At 33.8% G+C, this 18,931-nt stretch overlaps 1 protein-coding gene across 6 annotated transcripts; it reads left to right on the forward strand.

The window, feature by feature from the left end:
- Nucleotides 1-3,846: 3,846 nt before the first annotated feature.
- LOC112802724 (inorganic pyrophosphatase TTM2) lies at nucleotides 3,847-13,264 on the forward strand. 6 transcript variants are annotated; one of them, XM_072237844.1, is made up of 14 exons: nucleotides 3,958-4,123; nucleotides 4,743-4,844; nucleotides 5,848-6,201; nucleotides 6,451-6,853; nucleotides 7,018-7,132; nucleotides 7,451-7,668; nucleotides 7,749-7,862; nucleotides 7,984-8,157; nucleotides 10,326-10,520; nucleotides 10,889-11,011; nucleotides 11,076-11,197; nucleotides 11,682-11,802; nucleotides 11,900-12,172; nucleotides 12,799-13,264. In XM_072237844.1, exons 5-14 carry the CDS (start codon nucleotides 7,072-7,074, stop codon nucleotides 13,018-13,020), a joined length of 1,623 nt encoding a protein of 540 aa, XP_072093945.1. In that variant the 5' UTR covers nucleotides 3,958-4,123; nucleotides 4,743-4,844; nucleotides 5,848-6,201; nucleotides 6,451-6,853; nucleotides 7,018-7,071; the 3' UTR covers nucleotides 13,021-13,264. The 6 variants fall into 6 exon arrangements, with proteins under 6 accessions (XP_029154407.1, XP_025701849.1, XP_072093945.1 ...); XM_029298574.2 differs by lacking the exon at nucleotides 6,451-6,853 and having other exon boundaries at nucleotides 3,847-4,123; XM_025846064.3 differs by lacking the exon at nucleotides 6,451-6,853 and having other exon boundaries at nucleotides 3,847-4,123; nucleotides 7,473-7,668.
- Nucleotides 13,265-18,931: the final 5,667 nt, after the last annotated feature.

Genomic DNA, 18,931 nt, shown 5'->3' on the forward strand with positions numbered 1-18,931 from the left:
GGTTAGTGCCTTATCTTTTTGACAATCTTCGTGTCCTATTTGCTTGAGACCGCTTCTAAGTGGCTTTTTGAAAAAATGTCGTGGACATTGGTATGTTTGTTTTTTTATTCTTGGAGTTGCTTTTGAAATTTTGGTCTTCCTTCCTCGATTGAGATTGACATAGAGTGTTTGGCTGTGTGTCTGCCGTTTTGTAGAACTGTAGTTGTTGGAAATTGTTGATTGTCATCTTGAGGATTTCTGAATTTTTTGCTAAAAATTTTTCTGAAAGTTATGGCTGCTTTGTTGTTTATTTGGCTGCCTTCATATTGTCTCCAATGGTGTCACCACTAATGGTGTAGGTGGGGATACCATTTTGATGCTTTCAGTATGTAGAAGAGTTAAAAAATGCATTAATTAGTTTTATTTACCTCTGCCCGACTTGTTTCGAACGATTTCTTAACTTTTGTAGTAACATTCTCTTTATTTTGCATTTGTAGGTGTAGCCTTTATGTCACGTTCTGTTGTTCTCAGCATGTTGACCAAAGTTCCCTCTAGCCTCTTAAAATGGGTAGATACCAATGTCCTTTCCTGTGTCCCTGTAGTTGATAAGGAATACTGCATGGTCTTCCATAGGCACCATAGGATATGTGAGAACCGAGAGGACGAGAGGAATTATGAGCTAGTGGTACCCGATCCCGAGGAGAGAATTTGCGTTCCTCCCCTAGATAAGTCGAAGCGCCCATTTTTCTATGCTTGCGATTGCTTTTCTCGAAGTTAGGCGTTGTACTCCCCTTTACTGATTTCGAAACTAATATTCTTTGGTCCTACAATGTTGCCCCTACTCAACTTCACACCGAACTCTTGGGCCTTCTTGAAAATTTTTCAGCTTCTATGTGGAGAGCTGGAGGTCCGACCTTCTACGAAGGTCTTTTTTTATTTGTTTGTCTTGGCCTAGCCTGGGACATTGAAAGGGAAGGCATGTTGGTTTTGCTTCCGTACCATCCAGGATAGAAAGGTTTTTTTCTATTTTGTCGAATCTTTTCATTATTTCAAAAATCACTATTTTAAGATCCGAACTGTAGAGGATGTCCGACCTTTCTATTTAGATAAAAATGACGAGCCTTCCTTCCCTTTATACTGGTAAGAGGAACCCGTAATAGCTAAGTATAGCATAGATAAGTTAGATGAGATTGAGAGGTGCTTTGTGAACGTGTTACAAGAGTGCTGGGACCAGGCTCCTTACTTAAACACCAAAAGGTTCTTAGGGGACCGAGTCAACTTTGGTCCGAGCTAGGTAGTTTCCCGATCTTTACCTTTTATGATTTCTTAAGTTGTGTTTTGTTGATCTAATGTGCTTTTTGTTCTTGCAGAGACCATGGCTTCTAAGACCTCGTCCATGAAACACCTTCGTCAGACCCAGAAGACTTTAGTGTCCCGAGGTCTTCAAGATAAAGAGGCTAGGAAATCGGATTCCCCTAACAAGTCGGACTCGGGCGCTATTGCCCAAAAGAAGATCATCCTCACTCCTTCCGTTCGCCTTATTTCCTCAGATTTGCCTCTAGAAAGCTCGGTTATCCCGCCTTCCCCCTCTGGATTAAGTTGGTAAATTCTGTATCACTCCGTCGGGCTTCACCTTCTATCTTCAAAGAAGAGCTCGTTCTGGGCTTGCTAGAGCGCTAGGATGTTGCATGCAAAGAGGCCTTGGTTCTCTTTATCAAGATTTTGGATTGAAGACCATATCTAATCCTTGACTGTTACACTTTGGGTTTCGGTTGTTCTAATAGAAAGGGGGTGACAAAACCAGAAGGCACAAGAAAATTTACAATCCTTGATCAGGTGAACTTCGGTCTCTTCCTCTTTCCAACATCTAGGACATAAGGTTGTACAATGAATACCTATTCTTTGCAAATTTTTCTCAATTGGGAGCGGGCCATCAAGAATTCTCCAAGTACACTTCAGGACTCTAGGGTGAGCCGGGATTTGACAAAGATGCTTTTAGTTCAGATTCCTCCCCCTATTTGACTGTTCAGCACCATTCTAATGGATTCCATAGCCAATAGCCTATGGTAAGCGTCTTTAACTTTGAATTCGCTATTTTTTTTAGAATTTTTAGTAAAATTAATCTTCTTGTGGGGTTATGGGTATAGGGATTGCTAAGATCTGCTGGGCTTCAAAAGATAGAAACAAGTTCATGATTTTTTGTCTATTCCAGCCTGGGCCTTCAATATTCATCAATTCTCTTACCACTGTTCCCCTCCATATTTTGTGCCCATTTTAATCTAGTAACCATGTGGAACTTTTGATTTTGATTGTTCTCCCATTTTCCACCTTCCAAAGCCCTCCTAGTTCAAGGACATCCTTGGCATTCTAGATGCTCCTCCATGAATAGTTTGGAGTGTACCCCACTGTCGATTCCAAAAAAATGATTCTTGGGTAGTATCTAGCTTTAATAATTTTTACTGCAACCAATTTCGATTGTTTCATGAGTCTCTATCCTTGTTTGGCTAAAAGAGATATGTTAAAGGCCTTAAAACTTCTGAATCCTAAGCCTCCCTCATCCTTCTTCCTGCTTAGTTTTTCCTTTCCTTGCTGACCCAATGGATCTTCTTCTCTCCATCTTTGCTATCCCAATAAAATCTTCGAACCATGGCATCGAGATATTGGTAGAGACCCTTAGGCAAAAGAAAACATCCCATTATGTATGTCAAAATTAACTAGACCACTGATTTAATGAGTGTTTCTTTTCCTGCTCTCGAAAAATAACCCTCTTTCTATCCTTTTAGCTTCTTCCACACCCTTTTCTGAATGAAATCAAAAACCTCTTCCTAAATCTCATGTGACTGCTACATCCACCTCCTCTGCATTTCATCCACCAGAATCATCCACTTTCACGTTCTCGATAACATCACCTCTAACCCCGACAACGTCCACGACATTCTTAAGACCAAGTTCCACAACTACTCCAAGGGCACGCCTTTCTTCACCTCCGACAAGCAATATAGATTGTTAGACATTAGGACATCATGAGAAGATTCTCCTTTGACATCATATGCAAATTCTCATTTGAAATAGACACTGAGTGCTTCATTCCTTCTTTCTCGGAGTCCAAGTTAGGAGACAGCTTCGACCTCGCATCCAAGCTATCAGTACAACGAGTAATGTCGCCGTTGCCGCTCATATGGAAACTAAAGCGATTACTGAACATTGGTTCGGAGAAGAAGTTGAAAGAAGCGATCAAAGTGGTGGACAACGTGGTCATGAAGATGATAGGACAGAGGAGGAGAGAGATGGCAACAATGACGACGAGTCTTAACAAATCAGACTTGCTGTCTAGATTCATGGAATCCATCGAAGACAACTAGTAGTTGAGAGACATAGTCATTAGTTTCCTGAGTATGAATTGGTTGAGAACAAGTTGATGATTTTTTTCTTGTGAACATTGAAGTTGTAGAGTGTGCATTATGTAGCTTGAAGTTACAGTATTAGATTGTTAGTGTTATGCGAGATAGGATGGAAATTGAGAGAGAACAGTGTCGTTTTCGAATAGAGGAGATCAGGGACCATTTTGTCCGCTGTTAGAGTTGTCAGGGACTATTTTGTCATCCGTTAGAGTTGACGGAGTAAAAGACCTAAGTGACTGACGGAATTAATTGTTAAGGACCAATCGAGTAAATAATTTTAGTTGAAGACTAAAGTGTCTGGTCTAAAATTTTTTTAAGACTAAAATAGGTATATACTCAATTTTTTATAAATAAATTTTTTAAAAATTAAATTCATTAAATATTAATAAAATTTACTTATCTTTAAATTAGTTAAATTAAACTAAACTACTTTTATTAAAATTAAGGAAATACTCCACTCGATCTTTGATAATTATTTCAAAAGAATAATGAGGTTCTCAACAAAATATTCAATTCGGTCTTTGACATTTTTTTGAAATTGATTAACTCCTATAAAAAAATAACACTAATTTTTTTGGCTAGGCAAATTGAATATTTTTTTTTGTCAAAAACATCGTTGTTTTTGTCAAGTGCTGTTTTGGGTTATATCCGCTACTCGCTTGGTGTCCTCTCAGTACGCACCGTTGAGCTTGAGCAGCAGAGGCCTCTCTTTCTCTACCCACTATTCCTCCGTATTGCCAAAGGTACCCCTGTAACCTTCTGCTGCTTCTCGTAATCTGATTTTGTTATTTCTCTGCCTCCGCTTCCAATTCCAGATTATCTCCTTTTGCTTCTCTCATTAAAATTCGCCTCATTTTTTCTTTTTCTTTTTTAATTTTTTTCGAATCTTGAATTGGTTTTGTTCGTTGAGGATCGCCGCGTTTAGTTCTCCGTTTACAAGTTTTTGTGCACCACAAATCATTCATTTTACCTTTTAAACCATACCTCCTTTTTATTTAAATGAAATGCGTCTGATTTTTCTCTTTTAAAGTTCAGTTAGAAATATAAGCCCTGGTTCAGAGTCGTCTTTGTAAAATTTGGTTTGGAAACAAACGTGTGGAATTGGATTTTGTGCAAGTGGAAACACATTTCTCTTTGGTTAGTTTTAGGGTTTAGATGTGTAGACATACGAGGGAGTGAATTAATAGAGAGAGATTTTGAAAGGAGAAAAGGAATAAAAATAAATAAATAATTACTCTTGCTTGTGTGTTTTTACTTTTTACTCCGGAAAATCACATTCCTTGAATTTCGTGGAAAAAGGTTTCTGCCAAAAGTGAATATATAATATACTTTCTTATATTTAAATTTATTTTTTATTTTCAGAAACCGACCTTGAAAAAAATCATGGCTTCATTTCTGAGCGGTGATTGTTATTTCTGTTGCTGAAGTCACTATTACTCTTTACTCCCCATTGAAGGACCTTTGGTGAGTGCTCTCTGATAATCGTAAGTGTGCATATTGGATCAATTTAGATTTGCATTCTCTTCTTTGGTATTTTTGTTTTCCTTGTGGAAGTTTTTTGGAATTTTTCGGCTTCTTTCGTATTGTTTTGGATCCACAGCTCTTGAAGCCCGTTCTATGGGTTTTTCTTTGCTTGGCACAACTTCTGTCTGTGTCTTCTTTTTTAAAGAATTATTATTGTGGTTATGTGCGTGATCCTTTCCATCTTGTTTAGAGTTTGTGGTTCAATTAATTGCTTATTTTTGGGAACAAAGTGCTGAACTTCTCATTTTTTTCTGGTTTTGGTTGGTAATGGAAGATGGTGTTTGTGTTGGACATATCGTAACATGATACTGAACTACTAAGCTATCTGGTCAGCAGTTTAGAGAGAAAATTTTTTGTATCTTTGTCAATCAAAGTCTAATGTTTCTCGTGGCAACATATAAAACTTGTGATTGTTTTTGAAATTTTGTTTTCTGGGGTATATAGGATCAGAAATGCAATGTTTTATGGTTATTTATTCTTGTGATAGAGCTACTAGATTTCATGTTAAGCTATAATAATGCAAACTTAATCCAGCAAGGGCTCCAGTGATTATGTATTTAGATCATATATCAATATAAATTTTCAATACTTTTGATTCCAAGTTTGGTATAAGCAATCTTATTCAATGTTAATGCCCTGCTTTGTGACTACTTTGTAGAAAATGAATGAAAACAATAATTCTTATTTTCAGTCATTACTAGTATAATTTCCACCTCTGTAGGGTTAATTTGGTGATTGTTGTGCTTAAAAATAATATTTATTGAAAGGATGCAAATAATACAAGGATACTTTCGTGATTTATGTTGGAAAATATTTGGTTTGATATATGAGCTATAGAAAGATATGTTTGTGGCAATAACATGGATGTTACACTATGTTTTTATTTATTTAGTTATTTAGCAATAATATTTTTTTATTTTTATTTTTTGGGACTCTACAAAAGAAATCCAGAATTGTTCAATGGCAAATGACACTTCTGGTGCTGATTCCCATCATAAACGTCTTGGCCTTTTGAAAGATCAAGTTCACTTGGTTAAAAGGAAAGATTCTGATCGCTATGAGGTTGCATCAATCCAAGATCAATTATCATTTGAAAAGGGATTTTTCATAGTAATTCGTGCATGCCAAATGTTAGCGCAAAAGAATGATGGAATAATATTGGTGGGGGTGGCAGGTCCTTCAGGGGCTGGGAAGACTGTGTTTACTGAAAAGATACTTGGCTTCATGCCCAGCATTACAGTCATTTCGATGGACAATTACAATGATTCTAGTCGAATTGTTGATGGAAACTTTGATGGTAAATTATCATTTTGGCATTCTCTTATATGATGCTTTTAGCATTCTTTCTATGGTGCATTAACAGGATACTGACTGCAAAACATGAATGAATGTAATTATTCTCTAAGGGTTGGAGCCTGGAATGGTGTGGGTGCTCAATTATAGTCTTAGTCTTATTATTAAATAATTTCTTTTTCAGCCTCTGAATATTGTAAAATGATTTTTCTCTTTTTTGGTTGGGGTTTGGGCTTTCTTTTTCTTTTGGCAGGGGGAGGGGAAGTATCCTTATTGGATATTGACATTACTGACTGCTGAAAAGTCGAGCATCTGCGCTGAAAGATTAAAACTTGGATTTGAGATGTTTAAGCCATGTGTAGAACAGTAAGGCTGTATGAGTATAGGAATTCCCTGCAATAAATAAGTAGGTACTAAGGCCTAAGGGTGGTGGAAACCAATAAGACAGAAGACTCAATGGTTGATAAGATAAGGTTAAATTAAAACAAATGATATTGCTATAAAATGAATTCTTGCGAAGATGGCATAAAGGTAATTCAGCTATTTTGCCCTAAAGCTCATATCCAAATACGGAGATATGTTATTTCTTTTGACCTTCCTACTGCCTTGGTGAGGTACACTTCCCTTGAAAGTATTACATTTTCTGCTTTGGGAAGGTGAGCTAATCAGTATTCCCTATGTCATGCAATGATTTACCTTATCTTCAAAATAATTTTTTTTTGTATCTTTTAAATGCTTTGGTTATTATGATTTTTAAACTTAGATGAAAATTTTTAAGATAGGGAACCAATCTTGTCAACTCTGCTATCCATATGTGCAGATCCTCGGTTAACAGATTATGACACATTGCTCCAAAACCTACAAGATCTAAAGGATGGAAAGCCAGTTCAGGTTCCCATATATGATTTCAAGTCCAGCTCACGTACAGGATACAGGTTAAAATTCTAAACTATCTTGAGTATCTGGATAGTTTGCATATCTTTTCAAAGTTGGGAAAGTGTTGATTTCAGGGGAGTGATTGGTGAAGACTATTTGGTAGAGAGATAAAATAAAGCTAAATTGTGTATATTGTTGGCATTAATTTGTAGTCTGCAGTTAATTGTCTAGGGATGCAGCCACTACTGTTGTTGAACATTAGCCTTTAATTTATTATCTGATCTGTGAGGTGCTTAGAATTAATTTAATTTAAAATTTTTCCCAATTGATTTAGGATACTCTCACTCCATTTTGGCTTGTATTCCTTGAATTTCAAGCTAAAATGAGCCCTTCTTACAGGACAGTAGAACCGCCAAACTCCAGAATTGTAATTATAGAGGGCATCTATGCCTTGAGTGAGAAGCTGCGACCTCTACTAGACCTTCGAGTATCTGTTACAGGTGGAGTTCACCTTGACCTTGTAAAGCGAGTTATACGTGACATACAACGGGCTGGTCAAGAACCTGAAGAAATCATTCATCAAATATCTGAGACGGTTCCTAGCTTTACAACTGCTTTTTTTACAGATTCAGAAAATAATTGTTTCCAGAAGTGCTTAAGTGTATTATTCTGCAGGTATATCCAATGTACAAGGCATTTATTGAGCCAGATCTCCAGACAGCACATATAAAAATCATCAACAAATTCAACCCATTTACTGGATTCCAGAGTCCTACTTATATATTGAAGGTTAATCTCAGCATAACTTTTTTATGTCACCAAAAAAAAAAAAAGAAGATAGTCCTGTTGATTTTGGTGCTTATGTCTGATTCCGCGTTGATGAAAATAAAAATCGTATCATTTGTTCTAGTCAGCAAGGAAGGTAGATCCGGATCAAATTAAGGCTGTTCTATCTGAAGATTTTAATGAAACCACAGAGCAGACTTATGACATATATCTTTTACCACCTGGTGAAGATCCAGAAACTTGCCAATCATATTTAAGGATGCGAAATAAGGAGGGGAAATACAGTCTCATGTTTGAGGTAAGCTTCATCTGTTTCAGATTCTTGTTTAAATTTTATATTCTGAAGTGACCTGGTTGCTCATTGATATAGATATTAATTATATATATGAGGAATAGCTGTTACTATTATTAGAAAAATGATTAGAAGTCCTAATTCATCCTCCTAATTTCTAAATAATGGTTTGAATTTTTTTTTTACCTTTTTGATGTTTTCAAAAATAACATATATAATCAAATATTTAACTCTTCAAGTATTAGGATAATAATTAGAGGATGTATGAGTGTGTGTGTGTGTGTATTTGTTATTTTTGTGTTTACTGTTTAGATTGAACCACGAACACATTTATACATTTAATTCATTTCAACCGAGAACTAGTGCATACCGAGTATGAGAAGTCGAGTATATGGTACTGGTTTATAGCGAAACATTTCTTGTTGTTTGACACAAATAATTAGGATGCCTTTGTTTTATGAAGAGCACAGGAAATGGGTAAAATTAAAACTTGGTGGTTATAGAAATATTGCTACCTTGATAGTGTTCCTTTAAATATGTATTCCGAGGAAAAATCTGCTGTTCACACCAACAGCCAAATGAGCCAAATAGCAAATAGGCTCAATATTAGCTTTTATGAATCATTTAATGCTTAAGCATGCACTAAAATATTGAAATTTGATTACAATGTTCACGACTGGAGTGTGTGAGTGGCAATTCCTAATATTATCTGTGCAGAATCAAACACATCTAACATGATCAAAAAATTGTGTGCCCTTGGTTTTGACCACTGACGTTAGACTGACACTTATTATCCACTTCATTGGTGTCAAGACGTGTCTATAGTGTAATAATTGTTTAACGTGACTTATTATTTCCTACAGTTACATCAGTTAAATTGTGGCAATATGCAGTTTATGGGACTTCGGGTGGTATAATTGAGATTTATCTATCTTCAACCTACTTCATCACCTCTGTATTTGTTATGGGATCAAGTTCTTTGCATGGCATAAACATTTTGACTATGCAAAGGTGTTTGAGAATTGAGAGGCAAGAGTTCTTCTCCAATGACTCCTATATATATATAGGAGTTTCCTTTCCATCATTATATTTTTCCTCAAGTGGTTTTCTTTGTTGAGTATTTCTTATCCTCCATTCTTGTGCACTTCTTTCTCCTGCTTCATCTAAGAAATTTCTTCTTTTAAGAAAAAAAAATTCCGACACCGAAACATATTTCTATCTAACTGAAATAAAATTATAAATGTATTTGTGGGTTCAATTCAATCTTTTAAAGGATTTGTTTTGCCTAGAGTTTTTAAGACTAATCTGTTATACTAACTCTTTGATTGGTGTATCTGATTGTATTCTAATATTTGACTAAGTAAGATTAGCAGTTTTTTTTTTTTTTTTTTTTTTTTTTTTTTTTTGAAGATAGATGATTTCGTTTCTGCATTGTTACAGGTACTAAAGTAGATAACATTAGATTTTTATAATCTGAAATAAGCTCTTCTGTCAGGAACATCTCTTCACAAGGCTTTGTTGTTGTTGTATTGACTTGCATAAGAAGTTGATCTGTATACTTTTTTATAGATAAAAACAAAGCTAAATCTGAAGAAGAATGAGTGCTGGAGTGGAGGGTTAGATATATTCCTCTAGTATTGAAAATGCAGAAGTTAAATACTGAAACCGAGGGGGTGGGGGATGCAAATAAATGCTTTCCATTATACATCCGCAATAAGGCAAAATGTCTATTGAAAAGCATGCACAGGAAAGAAATTCTGCAGTGAATAATATAACTCATGGACATAATTTATTTTTGTGCCTCCTAAATATTCTACAGCTAGTTTTACTGATGAATACCACTTTTGTTGTTTCTATATGAAAACTGAACATTATTAATTCTTCTGTTTCTTCAAATTTGGTTTTATGAGGCTAGAAGTTTATGGTATAAATACTTTAGGGGACATTAGTGGTAGATTGGCCTTCTTTTCTGGTAAATTGGAATATAAATGGTCATAGTTTCTTGGTTAGTGAGAATAGCAACTTTCTGTTTTTCTTTCGGAGTGTGGCTATTGATATTTCTTAGTCTTGGCATGTTATACGATTTTTAATATCTTCAGTATTGTGAATGCTAAATTTCTCTAATTTTCTATTTTTTGATTCATTCATTCTAATTGTTAGCTTGTGACCTTCAGGAGTGGGTGACTGATAATCCATTTGTAATTTCACCAAGAATTACTTTTGAGGTCAGCGTGCGACTTCTTGGTGGATTAATGGCTCTGGGATACACGATAGCCACTATCCTTAAGAGAAACAGCCATGTCTTTTCTGATGATAGGGTTTGTGTGAAACTAGATTGGCTTGAGCAGCTAAATCGACATTATGTTCAGGTAATGCTATAATAATTTTATAATACAATACTGTCATTCTTCTCTATGCTAATAAATTGACAATTATGTTCAGGTCAGACATGTTTTGTTTTTCCTAGTTATATCTCTTGGATTTTTGGTTGTTAATGTAATAATGCTTTCATAGGATAAGATTACTCTCTTTTGGCTTTCCTTTGCTGCTCAGTGCATCACATTTAATGGTATTCCTCCAGCTAACACTTATAGGGATTGATGTCCATTTAGTTGTTACGTAATTTATCCTTTTGATGTTACAGCTATAACTCATGCATCTATACCAGGATATCCTACCCCTTCTTCAACATTGTGTTCTTTTATAATTAAACTTTTGTTTGGAACTTAATAAATAGGTGCAAGGAAGAGATCGCTTAGTTATACAATACATAGGACAACAGCTGGGTCTGGAAGGCTCCTACATTCCTCGGACCTACATCGAGCAAATTCAACTTGAAAAGCTTGTAAACGAAGTTATGGTATGACAACTAACCATCTGTAAATAATGCGATTCTATGTCAGCATTCTCTAACTGTTCCACAGGCCCTACCAGATGATTTAAAGACAAAGCTCAGCCTAGATGAGGATTTGGTTTCAAGCCCCAAAGAAGCACTTTCTAGAGCCTCTGCAGATAGGGTTGCATTGAGAAATAAATACATGAGAAGGTAAATATTTTCCAAGAATACATTAAGAGAAACCACTTTAGGAGATATTGCTTATATAGTTCTAGTAAGAATTTGACTTTTATCAGTGCCCAATGGGGTTGTTGCTTCTTGGAGCCAATCTATTTGTTGACCCTTTATAAACTCAATTGGTAAAAAATCATAGCCGTACATCATTCATTGGATAAATTGTAAATCAGTGAAACTATTCATCAACTGTGTGTGAGAGTGGAGGGTGGAGAGAGGGGTTGGCGATTAATTGTTTTACCAATGTGGTTGATTTGGATAGTTACATGATTTAACGAAGATGTATTAAATATATCTTGTGCTATCTGAAAGGTGAGATAGGATTTTAAAGACTTTCAAAGTAGAGGGAAGGCATGTGAGTTCCCCTAAATCTAGGTAGAGCTAGGTTTAATTTCTCAAGGAAAATTGTTATGTTCTTCATTGGAAATGGCTGAGGTATGATGCTGTCTCTCTTCAACAGTGGAATGTCACAGTCATATACAAATCAAAGGGACAAAAATTTAGCCAAAGTTACTGGATATGCTGCTAAAAACCGAGGTTTTGGTGAAAGAAATTCCGATTCTTCAACAACTGCAACTCAGGTAAACTCAGTTACTTGAATTTAAATGATCACTTGTGTCTCAGATTTTACCCAAGTAACTATTTGCTTTTGGCGATCATACACCTAATATTTTGTAGGGAGCCATCAACCAGCTTTCGAATCAAATTTCTGCCCTCAATGATAGAATGGATGACTTTACAAGTCGTATTGAAGAGCTGAATACCAAGTTAACCATCAAGAAAAGTTCCCCAAGCCAACAAAATATGTCGCTTCAGGCTGAGGCCTGCAGTGGTTCTGCTCCCACCTCATACTTTATCACTAGTTTGGGAAATGGTTCCCTAACTGGATCTAAATTGACTAATTCCTCATCTTCATCACAATTAGCTAAAGATTCTCCTTTACTAGATGAGGTATCGTTTCTTAGTCCAATGTCGAATCTCTATTTCACACTATATTTTACACACCACAGTCCACAGTGTTGATGTTTTTAATGTTGATTTCTTGTAGCGGATTTTTTCTGAAAGGACTACTTTAAACGGTTTTGATAATATATATTCGTCTTATGTAGTATGATTTTCCATGCTAAATTATGTGCAGATACGTGAAAAGTTGTAGGTTCCATAAATGGAAATAAGTTGAAATACAATGATCTTATATGTGCATGTATATATGGTTTTTGTACATTTCTACCATTTTTATAAATTCTTTTCTTGTTACTTGACATTGTTTAGATTCAACTTATGTTGTTTGTATTCTATCCCCAAAGGCAGTTATTTAACCTGATGCTTGTAAAAACTAAGAATTATCTTTGTTGTTGGTATTATGTTATTCCATCTATTTTATGACCAATTAGCAAGTGTTTAAATACAGTGGCAACCGTTGAAAGTCTTATATATTGTCCAATACTAGACTTCTGTTTACCCCTAAGACGTTGAGCAGTTGCCTTCTGGCTTTAGTGCAAGTGGTGAAACCCTGCTCATTCTTATAAACATTCTAAATCATTGAGGTACTGACTTTTGAATTGAATGCTCATCAGATATCAGGTATAGCACGCAGTCAGCGTCAGATCATGCACCAATTGGACAACCTCAATAATCTTCTCCGGGGGAGCTTGGGTGAAAAGTCTCATCAAACAAGAACCAGCAGCAGGAAGAGCATCGCTGGTGATTCAGATTCCACTGGAACTCGTGTTATGGCTGCAGTGACGGTTGGTTGTTTGGGGATATTCTTGATGAAGGGGTTATTGACCAGGAAATGATTCCACTACATATATACACTAGTCAAAATTAGTATTTTTCATGCAACCCTTCTTAGAAAGGTGTTGAAGCATTGACAGTTAAAAATGTCTTAGATTCTGGTGGCAGCATTTGAAGGTCATTTGAAGGTGGGTGAGGGGATCATGCCCGCCTGAAATTTTGTAACATGGTGGGCTTTACTTTGTTGACACAATTTCATTCCACATTTCAAAAATTTAATTTACAAGGAAATGGTCTCTTTCAGAATCTTTATTTTCAGCTCGTGTAATGCTCTTTTTTTAACCATGGCTTGTATTGTTAAATCTTTCACATAATAAGGCAAGATCAAATTGTATCTAGTCAATTTGGTCACTGGAGACAATTAATTGAGATCGAGAAAATGCAGGGAACACAAGACAGTTGAGAGCATAGTTGTTAGAACTGAACCGGTTTATGATTTAATCGGTTGATCTGATTTTATGTAAATAAAAAATAAAAATAGTAAAAAATTTAAAATATATATTTTTACTAACATTTTAAGAATATCTAATTATTTTAAAATAATATGGAATAGGAACAATAAGTATTTTGTTAAATTTATTCTATCATAAATATTTTATTTTGTTTTTTATTAAAATAATGATTATTTTTAAATTTTAATAATTTATTAATTAACTTATATCTATTATACTATTATATACTACAAGTATTTATTAAAAAATAATATTAATAGATATTATATAATTATAAAAAAAATGAATTTATAATTATTGTTAAATAAAAGTATAATTAATTTAAAAATGAGTGAGTTTCTAACAAAAAATAAAATAAATTAAATAGAAGTAAACTATCTAACGAAAGATATTTATATGTATTATAATTTACAAATATATTAACAAGAAGTATGATAACCTGATCATCGTGAATGACACATCTCTCTCATTGAGGAGTGGCATTAAAGTGACCAAAGAGAATAAAGATGAAAGGTTAATGGAACATCTAAACAACCATTGTGATAAGCTTTTAAAAATTGTTTAGGTGATGGTATATTGCAAAGATTAAGAGCAAAAGTCAATGATATACTTAATACACCAACTTCAATTAGCTTATGTATCTTCTTTAACCATTGTGATAAGCTTTTAAAAATTGTTTAGCTGATGGTGTATTGCAAAGATTAAGAGCAAAAGTCAATGATATACTTAATACACCAACTTCAATTAGCTTATGTATCTTTTTTATTAGGGTTAAGTACAATTTTGATTTTTAGGGTAAGAGTTAAAAAATTTTTTCGTTTCTAACATTTTTTACTTACAAAATTGTCTTTAAGGTTTAGCTTAGTTTTCAAATTGTCTTTTTTACCAAAATTTTAATTTTTGTTACCAAATTATTCCTAATTAAAAAAAGTTTAATTACTTTGTCGGTTCTTACAGTTTTATCAAATTTTTAATTAGGTCCTTATATTTTTTTTTAATTAGGTTCACATACCATATTAGATTTTGTAATTGTCTTTATTAACATTAAACGTTAAAAAATGTTTATAAATTGTAAATTTACTAATTTATTCATACATTCAATGCAGAGAAACTATCACCTTCCTCCATTTAATTTAAGTCTCTCCGAAGTATTTAATTAAGTTTCCGACTCTTTTAAAGTTGTATCGTCACTTTAGAGAAAAAAGTATATCATTAATCACCATTAAATTAAGATAGTGGGGTTCACAAATAATAAATATTACAAATTCAAAGGTGATTAAAACATCACTTTACCACTTTCTTAACATTGTCACTTTAAAAAATCTTTTTTCTTTAATCAAACACCTTACCCCAACCTCACTCCTTCCTTATTTCTAACATAATTAGTTAATTACAGGCAAAACGCATAATCAAAACTTATAATAAAATTTTTTTAGCCCAATCAAAACTAAAGTCCAACAACTAATTAATATAGACAAAACTCATAATCAAAACTAATTTTTTATCAGACAGATTTGTACAACAACAACAAAGCCTTGTCCTACTAGGTGGGGTCGACTACATAAATCAAACGACGTCATTGAGCTCTATCATGTATCATGTGTACAGAAAAATCGTTTACATGTAAATCTCGTTTGACCATCTCATAGATGATCTTCTCAGGTCTTCTTCTGCCTTTCACTCCTTGTCTATCTTCCATCTTATCCACCTTCCTGATTGGGTGCTCTGTCGGTCTTCTTCTCACATGTCCAAACCACCTGAGACGCAATTCTATCATCTTTTCCACAATAGATACTACTCTAACTCTTAACAATGGATTTACTTTTTAATTGTTTCCTTCACTCTTGAGACTTGACTACACTGTATTATTTATCTACTTCTCAATTTCTATTTTTCAGTGCCCTATCACTTTTTGTAGAACGGCTAAACTGAAAACAGTAGCACACATCAACATCTCCACCAACACTTGCAAGCAAAAACATACCCTGTATACTAGTCCAAATCCTCCCTGCGCCAGCTTATTAGCTAAGTGAAAGTTGTTTGTTGCAATTGCAAGCTTTTCAAACTCAAATTGGGAAAGCTCCGGGAGTTTGACTTTGCTTGGGTATTTTGTTTTGCTTATTGTAGGTATTCTGAAATTTGCTCTCTCTGTATCAAAGTATCAATTAATTAAAACAGGAAAGCAATTTTTTGGGGACAATGAATACCACATGTCCACACTATTCATTATGTTTGTAAACTGCATAACATATATGGCCAATATAATAAATGAAGAAATAGTAATATTCAAGAGTCATATACAACTAACTACTAATTCTGCAGAAGCCATTAATATCATCAATTGGCAAAGCATGTAGTTTTGGTATATAGAAAGAATAATGATATATCACCTCCTATTGCAGTTCTTTTCCACAGGATAAACGCGCAAATCAAAATCCCAATAGTTCCTACTGCTGAGACTGTAACTGCAATGATCACTGATGCATGATTTTTCTTCTTCTGCTCATCTATTAATTAACCAAAGTAACAAGACAAATAAGTAAATATGAAATCACTGCATGCACATGTGTAATATGTAACACTCTATCTCACAGAGTCTTATACTTAAGTCAAACTTACATACGAAGAAACGCACATATTATTATGTATCCAGAGCAAGTGGTCATTGCCATCGCCTCTTACCCGGTCACCTCTATCTCATTCAATTCATTCAAATTCAACCACTATACAAATCATAATTCATTACTCCGCAAGTTGCTTCACTCCCAAGTTACTATTCCTTCCTAGTTTCACCTCATCACTTAGTATGGTTTAGAGACTAAAAGAGTGAAAATAGAGGTTTAAAGGTTCAAAATTACATTTTAAAATACAAAACTCACTTTGATGATTTCAGGGGTCACGCGTATGCGTGGCCCACGCGCACGCGAGATGCCCAACCCGAATAGGTTGGTCATGTTGCGTGCATGTGGTTGCGTACGCAACCCCTCAAAACACACTACTCGCGTGCGCAAGCGCCCTGCTCGCGTACACAAGCTATGTAGAACAGCAAAAGTGCTTAATGCTGCAGAATTTTCAGTTTTGCACTCTAAACTTTTGACAACCATAACTTTTTCGTTTTAAAATATTTTTCATCTATTCTTCGAACGGCGTAAACTTCACGGACCAAATTTTCAGATGAAACAAGTTTAAAACAATTTAGGAGTACGAAAAAAATTTTCAGCCCCTACCTTAGAGACCAAATCGTACTTAAACCTTTTATTATATATATATATATATATATATATATATATATATATATATATTATCTAACTATATAGGGTTAATGATTGAACTAGTCCTTGAAAGATAGGTCATTCTTCAAATTCGTCCCTAAAAAATTTTAGTTATTCAAATATTACAAATTAATCATTTTTTTGTCATTCTATCACTTAATTAATAGTTTTCGTCAACGATTAATGATATAAAACGTTAAATGATAATATACATGACATCTATCATGTCTAATTGGACATTGAACAAATGTTTATAAAAATCTATCAATTTAGTCTATTTTATTAATTATATAAACCATAATCTTAATATAACCTAACGACACTAAATTGATAAATTTTCATAAATATATTTAGTCAATGTTTAATTAGATATTTTAGGTATCATGTATCATGTGAATTAACATTCTATGTTATCAATCGTTAACAAAAACTATTAATCTAGTGACTGAAGAATAAAAATGATTAATTTATAATCTTTAAAAAATAAATTTAATTGATAAAATCTTTCAAAAACAAATTTAAAATATAAGTATTTTTTAGGAATTAATTTGAATATTACCCATACTATATATGATGGGAATATCAAAAAAGTTGATGTTCAAATTTTTTTCTAAAATATCCATCATTATATATAATTCATAACAAATTATTATTTTCAAGATTTGAATCCAACACTTCTTAATTAAATTATAAATCACTTGTTATCTAAACTAATTCGATCTTCGTTATTTTTATACACACTTCGTAAATAAAAGAGTGAATCAATAAGTAAGTTAATATCTATTGATATACTAGTAATATAAAGAGATTAAAATAGTATTTAACAAGCTAATTACAGTTAAGCTTTTAGATTTTCTATGAATTCGCTATGTCAATATTAAACTTAGTTTGTAGCAACATAGAGAAAAATAATTTATCTATATAATCACTAGTAGAATACTATAGTAAATAACATCTATGTAACTAACTTATTGTTAATTTCATAATTTTTTATAATAAATTCTTTAATTATATAAAATAAATTATATTATAGAAGATGTTAGTTCATATGTTGAACTTAATTCTAATATTACATGTCTTATTTGTTGAGTAAATTTTATTTTATAAAATTATAAAAATTATATAAAAGAAGTCAAAGTAGTATGATATCTAAATCTTTAAGTTCTATATAAAATTGTCATGTGAACACGAAATTTAATTTCTAACAACATAGAGAAAACATCATTTTCATTTAGAAGCTTTTAATAATTATAAAAAAAATTGAAAACTAATATATTTATGAGTGTTGTTTCGAAGTGTATGTGAAACGGTTTGTTTGTGATTTGGGTTTAATTATGGAGTTTGAAAAATCACATTGACGCGCACGCGTAAGCGTGAGCGTCAAGTTTGGCAATCCACGCGCACGTATAAGTGACGCGCACACTTGAGTAAGTCAACATTGGAGGGATCGTTACCAATCAAATGTTGAGCCCAACGTTTTCGATAACTTTTCAAAACTGGAATTGGAAAATTTGCATCTGCGCGCACGTGTCAAATAACGCGTACGCGTGGATGTGCATTCTGTTCCCAAACTCGCACATGCACAGGCCGCGCAGATGCGTGAAGTGGTAAAATGTACCATCCACTACGCGTACGTATGAACAAGCGAACGTTGGTACTCAACGTTAAGTCAAACGTTGCTCAAAACACCCAAAATCTATTTTTTCGGAGAACGTTTGACCCAACATTTGCAGAAAAACGTTGACCCCAATGTTGATATCAGAACTGCACAATTGAGCGCCCCTCTCTCCTCAACAGCATTAGGAGCCAATTCAATTTGTTTCAACAAGGGCCAAAATCCCAATCCAAAGACTTAAAGGCCAATTGAAGAAAGTGTATAGATAACTTAGAGTTTAAGTTAGAAGGACATTTTTTCACACTTTGGAGTACTATAACTCTGCAAAATTTCCTTTTCTCTATAATTTCAGTTTACTGCAAGACATTTTCGATTTTTAATTTTCATTCAGAGAGCTATGAACAATTAAATCCACTTCATTGGGTTAGGGAGCTCTGCTATAATTCAATGGATCAAAACTAGTTTTCATTCTTCTTCTTCTTTCTTTTCTCTTGATTTTGCTAGAAAGCTTTCGATCTTCATCCAATTGGGTAGTTGTCTTGGAAGAGAAGCTATACATAATTGGATCTCCTCT

Source organism: Arachis hypogaea, chromosome 5 (genome assembly GCF_003086295.3).
Source record: "Arachis hypogaea cultivar Tifrunner chromosome 5, arahy.Tifrunner.gnm2.J5K5, whole genome shotgun sequence".
In the NCBI taxonomy this organism is placed as follows: Eukaryota; Viridiplantae; Streptophyta; class Magnoliopsida; order Fabales; family Fabaceae; genus Arachis; species Arachis hypogaea.